The sequence below is a fragment of the Centroberyx affinis genome, unplaced genomic scaffold (assembly GCF_046629955.1).
Source record: "Centroberyx affinis isolate AG114_WGS23_722 - 3 ecotype Tasmania unplaced genomic scaffold, CSIRO-AGI_Caff_v1 ptg000582l_1, whole genome shotgun sequence".
NCBI classification, from domain to species: Eukaryota; Metazoa; Chordata; class Actinopteri; order Beryciformes; family Berycidae; genus Centroberyx; species Centroberyx affinis.
Window position 1 is genome coordinate 686,541 of NW_027279222.1, and position 13,146 is coordinate 699,686.

At 44.8% G+C, this 13,146-nt stretch overlaps 1 protein-coding gene across 1 annotated transcript in view; it reads left to right on the forward strand.

The window, feature by feature from the left end:
- Positions 1–13,146, forward strand: part of LOC139643311 (SKI family transcriptional corepressor 1) — a 35,753-nt gene that overhangs the window by 10,219 nt on the left and 12,388 nt on the right. Inside the window, exon 2 of the mRNA XM_071518424.1 lies at positions 11,434–11,710. Coding sequence (XP_071374525.1) covers positions 11,571–11,710 — 140 coding nt within the window. The 5' untranslated portion in view covers positions 11,434–11,570. The remainder of the gene's footprint in view (positions 1–11,433; positions 11,711–13,146) is intronic.

Genomic DNA, 13,146 nt, shown 5'->3' on the forward strand with positions numbered 1-13,146 from the left:
TGAGCCGCAGCCTTTCCACTCTACAGTGCTGCAGGCCTGTGGCTGAAGTGGGCGTCTACCCACAAACACGTTACCATGCGCCCGACACGTTGTGGGTTTGCATCCAGGTCACAACCTCGGTCACATGTCATGCCCGTTTCTCTCTCCCGTCATTTCTGTGTCTTTCCAATGTGCCAAAAGCTAAATAAAGGAAAAGAGGGAGTGTGTGATTTATGTGTGGGAAGAGGTTGGCTAGAGCAACAGACAGCAGGTATGGTGTCAAGAACAATAGACTGAAACTATGCTGTAGTCTCAAGCCGTAAGATAGACCGTAACAGAAAGACTGCTTAAGGTGCTTGAAATGTCCTCTTGTGCAGGAAGGTGTATGTCGGTTTAGGTTCAGTTTTAAAGGTAATTCGAAGCTAACTTTCTTTGCAACCATTTATTGAGCTAGAGAGGATTGAAAGGTGCACAGTTGGCTTAGAGAGAAGATAAGGGAACTAATTCCTTCGCTCTTCGTCTCCTTCTCCTCATTCTGCTCTTTGATCCTCACCTCCCGCTTCATATCTCTTTGGTTGCCATGTTTATGACAGCTCGCTTTCCTTCCCTCCTCCTGCCTCTCTCCTCTCCCACTGTGTGGCGTGCGGTTCATCTTCTGTTAGAAGTCCTCTAGCACACACACACACACACACTCACACATGAACACACACTTAGAGCAAGACACACCCGCCGCTCGCTCTTATAGAGGTAAAGTGAGTGCACCAGGCATCCGTGATGAATAATTGAGTTATCTGGCTCCGTGCAGAAATAGCAATCTCCCCACACAAGTGTGAAAACATCACTCGCCACCCGAGACCTGGGAACTGGCGCTGCCATGTAGGTCTACGCATGTATGCGTGTGTGTGTGTGTGTGTATGTGCGTGTGTCTGTGTCTACATTCCTGCTTGTGTTACTTTTGTCTTTGTGTCTGTTTGTATGTGAACATTTTAGAGGGGATATATTACATGCTGCTTGAATCATTAAGTCATCAGATGTTGCACTGTAGAAAGTGTGACTGTGTATGTGACATGAGGTTCTATTTTTATGCGACAAATCGGGGTCATAAATTAATGGGGGCTCGGAGCAAAATGCCCTTGAAAGTTCACAAAATGCCCATGAAATTAAAAATGAGGGGTCAAAAACTGCCCTGGTAATTAGGAGTACCCTTTTTTGCATTTCACCCTGTTCACAATTTTTTTCATGGAGTTAAGTCAAATCGTCACGCATGAATGCGAGTACAGTCCCCTGTGGGCCACCGTAGCTGATTTGTGGGAGCCTGTGACACAGGGATTCTTTCCAGTGCATGGGTGAGAAAAATTGAGCGGTTTTTGATCAGAAAACAACAGCGTGTGCAGCCTGAAGCGGTAGAAAATGTCCCTGATTGCTACTCTGTTTATGTGATTGTATATTATGATGTAAAAATCAAATATAGTGGTACAAATTGATTGTTCATTCGCCAATTTGCAGTGCAGCTGTAATAATTCATTGTCCAAAAAAAAAGCCCTTTCAAAGGACCAAAATGCACCTAAAAATCAAAGCCCTCAGAAAAAATATAATTTCTTACCCTGCTACACGTGCCATGTGAAGTGTGAGACCTATTTTTACAGCCCAGTGTGACTGTGACGGCAGCACCTCTGGAGATTATCATAACTGTTTAAATCCTCATAACTAGACTTATTGGAAGAGCGGAAGGATTGCGTCTGCCTCAGTAAAGAGTGACCTGATGTAAATCAGCTGCGAGGCCTGGCATATATTCTCCATGTGAGAGACTCCCAGGAGCCCTCTGAAGCAATCAGACCGGTGGCATGACAAAGCTGAGGGAGCAGAATCACAGCAAACTGACAAATAAGGCCAAATCTGACAGGCGAATTCTCAGAGCAGCGCCGCGGTTTGACAGATCCTTCACCAGAGAAGTGCGAGCCGACGCCCTTCGCAGCAGCGCCATTCATGAATTCTATTTCATAACGTTACAGTAGGACTGATCAGATCGTGGTCAATTCTGTGTGAAGCAATCAACACGTCAGATATGATACAGATAAATATAATATACACGTGTGTGACGGCTGTGTAGTACAGTATGAGTGCAAAGCGAGGTTAAATGTAATAGGTGTTCATGGCAAAAGGTTGCCTGTTAGTACAGTATGTGTGTAGTACAGTAATGTGGGCTAGGAGGTAGACAGCCAGCTGTTGGGTCTAAGAGCTCAGAGCGCCACTGTGGGGGGACGGCCACAGATTAAACAGAAATCCTACTGATCCAGCCCACACACTTACCATCCCCCCCTCACACACACACACACACACACACATCCATCAGCGTAAAGAGGTGCTGCTATGAGTGACCACTTATCTTTCCTAGCCTGCGATGTTAAAGAGATACGATCCGTTCGTGGGACAGGCTACTGCCATGATAGGTGACGAAATCTTGGAGGGGCGGGGCCTGTGGGGTTAAACCTGGGTTAGGCTGGCCCTGGATGGACGGGTTCAACAGCTGCCAGCATGCATATGGTTCACTGGGCTGGATGTTGGGGTCACACTGACAATACTGACAAGACAGGAGAGAGAGAGAGAGAGAAAGAGATCAAGGCAGAGAGAGAGAGAGTGAAGAGCGAAAATGTTAGTTCGCAACATCGTCATGTGGTTGTGAAAATGCTCGAGTGTGTTTGACAACGTGTTAGTATTTCCTAGAGATTAACAATTAATCTAAAAAAAAAAAAATCTAAATTGCAATATGAATATGGCTGCAATTAATTGCTTAAGGGAGGAGTGTCAAAAATGGATTTCTAAACAAGGTATTTTAGTGCTTTTAGTGCTGTCATCATACTCAAACTCAGCAAATCACTTTTCTTTAAACAATTTTTAAGTTCTACAAAAGATTATGACAAGAAAAACTTGATGATATTAATCGCAGTTTCAAAAAAATGTTTTTTATCAATATCTTTCAGCCCTAGTATCTATATACTCATGAGTGTGTCTGTGAGACTGAGTCACGGCGCACAGTTGAGATTGCGAGAGACAAAGTGAGTTTCAGGCCCTCCACCTCTGGTCTCCCTGTGTTTTCGGCGGGGTTAAGGCTCTTTAGCGGGGGGAAATCGTCATTAATCTGCTATGTGCAGACAAGCCAGGCAGAGCTGGGAATACCAGAACACGTGGGGAGAAATCTCCCTGGATCGTTTGAAATCCTGTTTGGATGTTTCACTACATTGCAGCTGAGAGATTGAGCCGTTCCCACTCCCGTATTCTCTCTGTCTGTCTCTGTCTCACTCATTCTTTTGTTCTGTTGTTTTCTCTCTCTCTCTCTCTCTCTCTCTCTCTCTCCCTCTCTCTCTCCCTCTGTCTCTCTCTCTCTCTCTCGCGTTCTCTTATTTGTATGTTCTCTCTCTGTCTTCTTTCTCTCTCAGTCTGTCTGACTGTCTGTCTGTCTGTCTCTCTTTCTCTCCCCCTCGTTCCCTCTTTTCGGTGCTAGCTGGGGGATTGGGAGGGTTCCTCCAAATTGGCACACAGATGAATAATGCATCTAAAGCAAAAGCAGAGAGCTGGGGTTGGATATATCTGTCTGTCAGACTTTCTTTCTCTGTATTACAGTTACGTAGGGAGTTAGGCTGATACTTCAGAGGAGAAGAAAGGCATACCTCTTTACCCAGCTTGCCGTTTACTTTTCCTTCTCCGGTGTTCTCCGTACCATCATTAGCTCCGTCTTCAGTTAGTGAAAGTATGCATGGTCACTCGTAACATGTAACTTACAGATTCATAGATTTCGTGAAACACTCCTGGATTTGGGGATTTTGGGGAGGGGTGCTTGTTGTTTTGCTACAACATGCATACATAATGCATGTGTGGGATTTTGATTTCATTTGATTCTCTGCCGCTGTATGTGTGTGTGTGTGTGTGTGTGTCTGTGTGTCTGTGTGTGCCTGTGTGTGTATTTGTTGCTATTCCCAAACTGCAGTGTTAAAAAGCGAACTGCACTCGTGAGCATAAAGCTCACTGTAGCACCATCATTAAAGTAATGAGCAGGAAGTTAGCACTGAAGTCAACCATAAACAGATAGAGAGAGAGAGAGAGAGGGAAAGAGGGAGAGAGAGATCCCCAATCCCATAAGGATAAATCTTAAATCCTGAATGTTGCTTCTGACTCATTCTGGTTAATTAAGTCGAGCCGACTGAGAGGAAAATGGGGTCTTGCCTCGCCTGAGTCTGTAGGATCAGCACTATACTGTATTTGCGGCTTACGTAGTCTCTCACTGGAACTGTCCTCTCTGCACTCGGAAGGGAGAAACAGAACAAACTGTATCTAGTCTGTTCCTCCCATTTTTATTAGCTTGACCCCCCCCCCCCCCCCCCCCCCCCCCACCCGCTCCACACACACACACAAACTCACATACACACTTGCCCTCAGGTCCTGAATTTACATACACAGATACCAAGAATAAATGGTCCCTTTCAGCGCGGGGTTTCGGGGTATGTGCGCTAACAGTGTTTTGTTTATTACGCTTTATTGTTTAGCCCTCATTTATGGGAGGTGTTATTTCCACATCCTGTACTGATCAGTGAAACACACATCTGCCCCCCCCCACCCCCCCCATTCTAGCCTGAAACTCACAGAAACAAAGAAATCTGTTGAGTAACCTGTAGCGTTTTCTTTGATGTTTTTTGGTGGAATGACTTCACCTTGTGACGCAGGATGAGGCAAATGAGTGAAATGTCATAATCTGGTCTAACTCGAAAGATAGTGCAACACAGGGGTTGTCATTTGAGGACATCGTAGGCTCAGGATCAGGTCAGCAACACACTTCTTTATCCCCAACGGGAACCAGGAGGCTGTTGCCAACTGTCCTCTACTGAGAATAGCCCACAGTGGATTTTTAAAAATGTTTATGTATTTAAATTTTTTTTTTTTTAACCAAGTTCCCTTTGAGATCAAAAATCTCTTTTTCCTAGCCGGGAAAGAAGCAACATGACAAACATCAAAGTTACAGGCAAACAGCATGTGGGTCTGTACATAACCGAAAATAGAATCAAAATCACATAGCAGGAACAAGTGCATTTATGTACAATCTTAGCCAGTGAGATAGTGATAGTGGTAGTGCGGATGCAAGTTCCCCAAATGTCGCTCTCTATTGCTTACAAGAGACAAGATCCACAACTATTGCTTACAGATGATGTGTAGAGCATTTTCTTAGTAATGTATTGCCACTAAATTTGTTCTGATGATACATTCTACTAAAAAACATGATTGGCATCTGGTACCATCACAACTAGTGTAGCAGCTCACAAGGAGTGTACTATAGAATGTAGCACCAAAGATCACAGTTCATTTGACTCATTTATTTCGAGATTACCGTATGTTACTTACTTAGTTTACTTCATACACTTACACTCACTTATATAACAGAGAGGCATTGCCTATAGCTCCAAGCAGACCCTACATCATATTTGTTCTTTCTCATAAGATTACAACGTTAGCCCAGGACAAATAGCACAGCAGGTTATGTTCACTTGATCCGTTATGTGACCAGTTGTGGTTGTAACAGGTCACACAAGGATAGGCACTCAAATGCAAACTGAATTTCCAAGTGCTAGTAGAAAGTCTTAGTCCTAGTGGATGTGTGTGTGTATGGAAGTGTGTGAGGCTTTGAGATAGGCATGGCAGCCGACGGCTAAAATGTCAGGGGTTAAGCCATAACCCCCTCCCACCTCTGTCTGTCTCTATCTCTCTGCTTCTCTCTCTCCCTCTCCCTCTCCCTCTCTCCCTCTCCATCTCTTTTCTTCTCCGTCTCCCCATCACTCCATGTTGTTATGCACAGTGCAGCGGTGTCCCGCGGGGCCGGAGATTGCCATGGACATGATGTGATTTCTCCTCTCCTCTCAGCTGTAATGTGCTGTGGTCCAGGCCTCTGATGAACTTGCCTCACAATGTTTGGAAGACATGTTGCCCTCTACACTCTCTCATCCCCCCCCCCCCCCTCTCTCTCTCTCTCCCTCTCCTCTCTCCTCTCTCTCTACCATCTCCAGTAATTTCTGTCTGTCATAGATTATGTGTGCATCAATGACCAATCTTCAAAGAGCATGATAGATTGATTTTGAGGTGGGGCAAATAGAGGACAGACTGCTGTACAGGTTGATATCCCAGTCATACTGTGGTGCTAAAGAGGAGCTATAATTTAAAATAGTTTATATTGCTTGATGAGGATTGTTAGCCTTTATCTGGTGTCTTGGACATGCTGTTGTGTGCATGAACTGAACTGAAGCATGTGAAATGGCATGCATTTAACTAAAGATATTTATTGAGCATCAGTAGCGTGTTACACCGTCCCATACACACAGACACACACACAAACACACATGGCACAAGCACACACACGCACACACACAGCAATCCTCATATCTCGGGGTATGCTCCACTGCTGCACTCTGATAATAATCACTTAGTTGGATTTGTCCTAATGTGATGACAGAGAATGAAAGCTGCGCTCGGGAACATGACGGGGACATATCGGCCTTGTGAATCTCCAGCTTCAATTAGGAAAATTGCATGGATGCTGGCTTTGTTAATCCAATGTGGAGAGGGGAAAAGAGGCTTTTGGGGAGTCTCCAGGTACCATTACGCGATAATCATTGGCAGGCTTGGGCTGGGGATACAAGGGAGAATCACCAGACAAGTGCCTACACCAGATGCAGTGCAGCTGGGCTGTGAAGCTGGAGGAGGTGTGGTGTTTTCAGATGGGGATGAACACAAGCATGATTTCCATTACCAGTCATATGGGTCATAGGGCTTTCTGCTAATGGAAACTTATATTTAATGAGCACTCACAGTGTTTATTGTCATTGTCCTCATGACATGTGATGTGATTGTTTAACTGCGAATGAATGCTTTCCCTGTGCGTGTGAGCTGAGTAAGACTTAACGGGTGTAGCAGTACTTCTAGATTTGAGAAAAATAGTTCAGCACTCTTTCAGCCTCTGCACTCACTGCTGGGATCTGATGCAGAATTACAACCTCCGCTCAACCTCCAGATAATGGCACCCTAAAACTCTTGCAAATCGTTTGATTAGACCCAATTGGCCCTATTTAGCTCAGAGTTGAAAAAGCTGAATAAACTCACTTCTGTGGTAGAATGACTATGGTCTTAAATTGGCTTGATCAGTAGCACATCCATCTATTATGTCGTCAGGCACAGGACGACATAATAGACGACTGGGGAGAGACTTCCCTGAGAGGGAGCTGTAGTCCTTGCTAACTTGAATGATGCTCATTACATTGGTGCTTGCAGTTTTGGGGATGACTGTAATGGGGGTGAAAAAGTTGGTTAAATTCACTCCTGGGAGAAATGCAATACTTGTGGTGTAATTCAAGAGCGTGTTCAGTCTATCCATCATGCTGGCAGACACAGCACACTTGGGTCTAAAGCTGGTAATAAAGGACTCATACCAAGATCTTACGAGCAGGAATGATGTCTGTAATATATTGCACAATGTATATATTCTTTATAATGTGTATATATACTGTATGTGTGTGTCTGTGTGTCCTTCTGTCTCTCTCCTTAGGCCTTATATCTTTTCCCATTACATGATAGTTCTGTGGAATATTGTAACGGCACCAAGGCCCTCACCTTTGCACTCATTACTTTTATTTGCTTGTAATTTTGGTGATTAAGTAATTTAAGATTGTTCTACTGTTGCACTCATTATGTCATTCTGGATAAGGGCTTCAGCTAAATATCTGAAATGTAAATGTAAATGTGTGTATATGTGTGTGGGAGGTTGTATGTGTGTGCACAGTGTTAGTTAGAATACTCTGTGTTAGTTAGAATGCATCTGTGCTAAATACTGGTTGCCTGTCTGTAATAGTGACCAGTTATTGATTACAGATTACCAGTTACTCAAAAAATTCAAAGCAGTCAATCACTGATTTATGTTTAAATTAGATTACAATTACTATTTTGACTCCTTCTGCTTCCCTGATTTCCCCTAAGACATTTAACATCTAATATTTAATGTGCTCATTCATGCAACTTGTCAATCAGATAGTCTCAATAATTGTGCTAGTTCAGAACAACAGCTGCACAGAATGTCTTTCGTTTTAGGTGACTGCAGGGAATCACCTAAAAATTGGTGAGGCTAGAGAATCTTGAAGAAGTAAATAGGCCATTGTTAATCTATCTCCTTAAATACACCCTCAAATATACTCAGACTCCCAAAAGGTGCTGAGTTTATGCCTTGTAAGACCTTTTGGCTCCGTAGCAGAGGAAGTCAGTTGTGTGTTGCTGACAGTTGTTCTGCTCTTTCAATGAAAATAGCTCTAAACAGGATGCAGTACCAACATCTCTTACCTTCCAAAAATATAAACAATTCATGACAACTCATGATGTAATCCAAAATGTAACTGTAATCTCTGGCTCAGGCTACACACATTTTAACAAAAGTATGTTGGCCTGACTATTTTTTGCAACACGATCACGTAATCCAAAGATTACGGTTAGATTTGCACTCTGTTTTTAAGTGCGTGCGTGTGTGTGTGTGTGTGTGTGTGTGTGTGTGTGCCACCCTATGATCTCAGAGCCAGACAGAGGAAACCTTCCACCCTGTGGTTGCATTGCACTGCTGCATCCTGCTCTCTGCTCTGCTGCTCTGCTGCCTGCATCCGCCCCACAACCCGTCCTCTCAGCTCGCAGTCTGACCTCGTTATCACCATCATTACCATCATTATCAGCAGCAGCAGCAGCAGCCTTCATCATCACCATCACTGACACTGACATCATCGTTATAATCAGCAGCAGCAGCAGCAGCAGGCATCATCAGCACCATCATCATCATTATCCTATTATTATTGTCATCATCATTTTATTCAGAATTGTTCTTGTTGCAGGAGCAGACGCACAGAAACACCGGTCTGCCTCTCCTTCTCCACGCCACTTGTGCGCTTCACATTTTCCCTGTTCAGTATCGCGTTGCAGCCAGACGCGCTACTCCACTCTGCATTGTGTTTGGTGGTGTTTCAGAAACGCCCCCCCCCCCACCCCCACCCCCCTTGTATGTATTTCTCCTCTGAATATTTCAGAAGGGGCTGACAAAATGCGGGCAGAAACAGACCGCTGATGACCTCCTTCTCATCGCCTCCTCCTCCTCCTCCTCTTTTCTCCCTCTGTTCCCCTCCACCCTCCTTTCCCCTCCGCGCATCGCACACTCCTCTCCCAGTCTTCCCCGCTATTTCTCGCGCTCTCTCTTCATCTTCCTCGTCTCATCACCCTCTTTTCTCTCCCTTCCCTCCCCCACTGTTTATCGCTCCCTCCCTTCCTCCTTTTCCCTCTTCATTTTTTAAATGTGCTCTCTCGCTCGCTGGCTCACTCTCGCTCATTCAGTCTAATTTTCTCACCCGGTCTCTCATCCTTCTGTCTTCTTCCTCCTTATATCTGGCTTCCCTTGTTTTCTCACATCCCCCCCCCTCCATCTCTCCTTTCTTCCCACTCATTTGGCCCGGTGTCCTCCCTCATCACCCTCTGTCTTACCCTTCCCTTTCATTCACTCTCTCTCGTTCTTCCTCTCTCCACGGTGTTGTACTCTGTCTGCCTGCCTGCCTGCCTGCCTGTCTGTCTATTCCATAAAGGGCTGTCTGAGGCCTCTGCTCTGCTAATTCATTCGCTGTGCATCGCCTCACATATCTGCAGGGTCAGGCAGAAAGACAGAGAGAGAGAGAGAGAGAGAGAGAAAGAGAGAGAGAGAGAGAGGAGGAGAGGAGGAGGAGATCTGGAGGAAGAGAGAGGGAGAGGGACCAAGAAAAGAGGACATGGAAAAAAAAAAGACGCAGTTTTATCTCCAAGAAACAGAAAGCCACAGCCAGATCCTGTGGTGGTATATTCCAGAATATCTCTCTTTCTCTCCTTTCCTTCTCTCTCTGTCTTTCTCTCTCCCTTTCTCTTTCTACTCGATCTCTTTCACTGTCATTCTCTCTCTCTCTTACACACACATACAGTTCAGCAGAATGTCTTTCTCTCTTCTCCTCCCTCTCACAATACATAGCTCGCCATGACCTCCTTCTGCTCACTGCTCTTTTGTCATTTGCATCCCTGATGTTCGGCTTTCTCTCTAATCTAATATTTAAACCACATTGCTACCATTGTCTCTGTTTCTGAAGGAATGCACAGTATACTGTATGTAGGGTGTGTGTGTGTGTGTGTGTGTGTGTACTGCATGTTTGGAGTGGTTGGAGCTGTGCAGAGAAGTGAGAGCAGGTATTCGGAGATCAATCTTTGCTATCAATCTGAAAGAGTCAAGAAGATTCTTCAGTTTTGTGTTCAGTCGAATCGAAAATCCAACCTAAAACAATGACCTATGTTCTTCCCATCATCTTGCAAGGATAAATCAGTAATTGTGAAGATATCTCGTACCTCATACTGAACAAAGTTTCTCTCAAAGCTGCTCTATTCCACGGCAGTGCACATCTTAACTACGAAATGCATGTATATCCCTGGAGAGTAATGCTGGCTACTGTCACAGCGTCCCCAGATTCTCCTGTTTATTTTCAGTGGAGAAGTGACAGAAAGCCTATAGTGACATTGCAGATTAGAGTTTTGGATCTCTTGTTTTTACGTTCAGAAGATACTTGGAAGAAGTATGCAAATCTGTCTAAACAAATCGCGTGAAACTGTCCAAGAACGGAGGAACAACATGCAAAATTGGATTTTTGCTTTAAACATGAATTTTGGCTGACATTAATTAAGTGTGTGTGTGAGAGAGAGATAGGTAGAAGGACTTGAAGTATAAGGGCTTGTGTGACTGCTATGTTGTTTGTAGTACAAGACGTACTACGATGTGCGCCAATGCTGAAAAAAATTGCAAATCGTTACAGAGTCATTGTGCCACTTCTGATTAGAGAAAAAAGAAAAGTGTCTTGCCAGGAAACGAAGTGCAGCAGCAGAGGATCTGGCCCGTCCGTCACGTGTGGCGTCAGCGAGACGCGACTCTGGGGAGCTCAGCTGGTTATTCCTGTTAAACTAACACATGAGTCTCTCCAGCAAGTCAAATGAATGTTATGGTATTATTTGATCTTTTTTTAACAGCAAAAAGAAAGATGTGATAACACCTTTTTTTGGCATCTTCATACTGGCTGCCTTGTTAGGTGTTCTATTTTCTGTGCATTATGCTCCCAGTGAGTCAAAAATAGAAACTGATATGTCAGAAAGAGACAGTGACAAAAAGCCAGAGGCAAACCGAGCACGCACACACACACACACACACACACACACACACACACACACACAGGCACGCACACGCACACACACACACACACACAGGCACGCACACGCACACACATTCTTCACCTAGCTCTCTGCAGCATTTCTTCAGTTCCTCCTTATCTCTCATGTCACTCATATGTCGTATCTTTTCTTTCCTCTCCTCCTCCACCTCTATCTCTGTAGGTATTCGTGAGCAGACTGTCTGCGTGAAAGTGTGTGTTTTGACTTTTAGTGAAAGTGAGTGAGAGCAGGTGAGTGAGTGAGAGTGTGAGTGTGTGTGTGTGTGTGTGTGTGTGTGTGTGTGTGTGTGTGTGTGTGTCATGGCCACGGTGGATGACAGTGGAGGGGCCAGTTTCGGGGACCCTCCCTACAGTAAGGTGCTACTCCTGGGAGCCATTGCAGCAGCGTCCGCCTTCGTCGTCACCATCCTCATCGTCCTCGTCTGCGTGGGCTGCCAAAGGTGAGAGGTCACATGACTTGAAATGTCACGAAAGTAGGGTGTGGACTGGAAAAAAAGAAAAGGGAACATCCAAAGTTTTATCATCTCTGCTGCAAGTTTCCTCTCCCCTCCCCGATCATTCTCATCGCCCACTCCTTCTTCTTATCTGTCTCTACTTCTCTTAAACTCTACTCCTCCCTGCTTTCTCTTTACTCCATCCGTCCTCTTCATCTCTCTCATCTCCTGCTCTGAGCGGAGTGGCAGTAATGAATGTTAATGGCTGCGAGTGTCAGATCGGATGAAATGCTGTTTACAGGACAGCGAGTAGACAGGCCAGAGTCGGAGCAGCCTCATATCACCCCACTTAAGCAGACTCCTCAGCAGGCAAAAGCAATGGAACCCCCCGCGCTTTAAAGAGGATCAAAATCCAAGCCAGGCAAGAGCAATGGAACAGCCTGTGGTTTTTTCAGAGCCCTCAGGGACCAATCAGAGGCTGCCCTGTGGCTTTGTTGCCATGGGATACACAGATAAGGATGTAGAGAAATGTCAAGCCAGCTCATGTCGTGGAAATAAAACCACACAATGTTAAGATCTAAAGAATAAAATATACGTTCCCCGCTGGAGGTTAGTAATGTTGAGGGATTGAGTGTTCAGCAGTTCAGCGGTTAAAATTCTCTTTGACATGAACAAATCGGATAGGATCCTGGAAGGAGGGATACACCACATCTATTGATTTAGGAATTTCTTGTTAAATCCTCTTCAATAATTCTCTTAGAAGCCGAAGCTCACGGTAGAAACCAGTATCTCATAGGATCCTGGCCTAAAATTTTTAGAAGTAATTGCCACCTTCTTTCATGCTTCCGCCTGCTTCCAGGCCGTCTTTACCTTAGCCACCCCCTGCATCATGTTATTATGGAGACTGTCCTAGGGGAGCTCACCTCACCTTCTCATGCTTCCCTTGGGGAGTAAGGGCCTTATGTTTGTATGAGTAGGACAGTGCTCCAGCTCACTAGAGGTGACAACAGCTAGCTGCAGTAAAACGACCCATGAGATGGCTAACCATGGTGCCTTGTGTCTGCTTTTTTTTTTTTTAAGCGACTAGTATAATTGAATTGATATGGTATGATTTCAGCTGATTCCCTGCAAATCAGAAATTCGATTAGTTTCTGTACTCTGTGTTTTACAGCAGCAAGATCTCACGTGTGTATGTGTGATTCAGAGCCTCACCTTGCTAAGTGATAGGAAAGGAATGGGGGTAGAACAATTATCATATTCACACCTACACCCAGGAGCTTTTCTCTCCTCACTTCAGCTCATCACACCCTCACCATATCAACAGTTCCCCGTAGTTACAGCCATCCCCAGTGACCCAGAATGATGCACAGCTCTACTCTAGACGCATTTGCGTCTATTAAGGAATTTTTTCAGTGTAAAGGTAAATGTTAGAGGACGGCAAA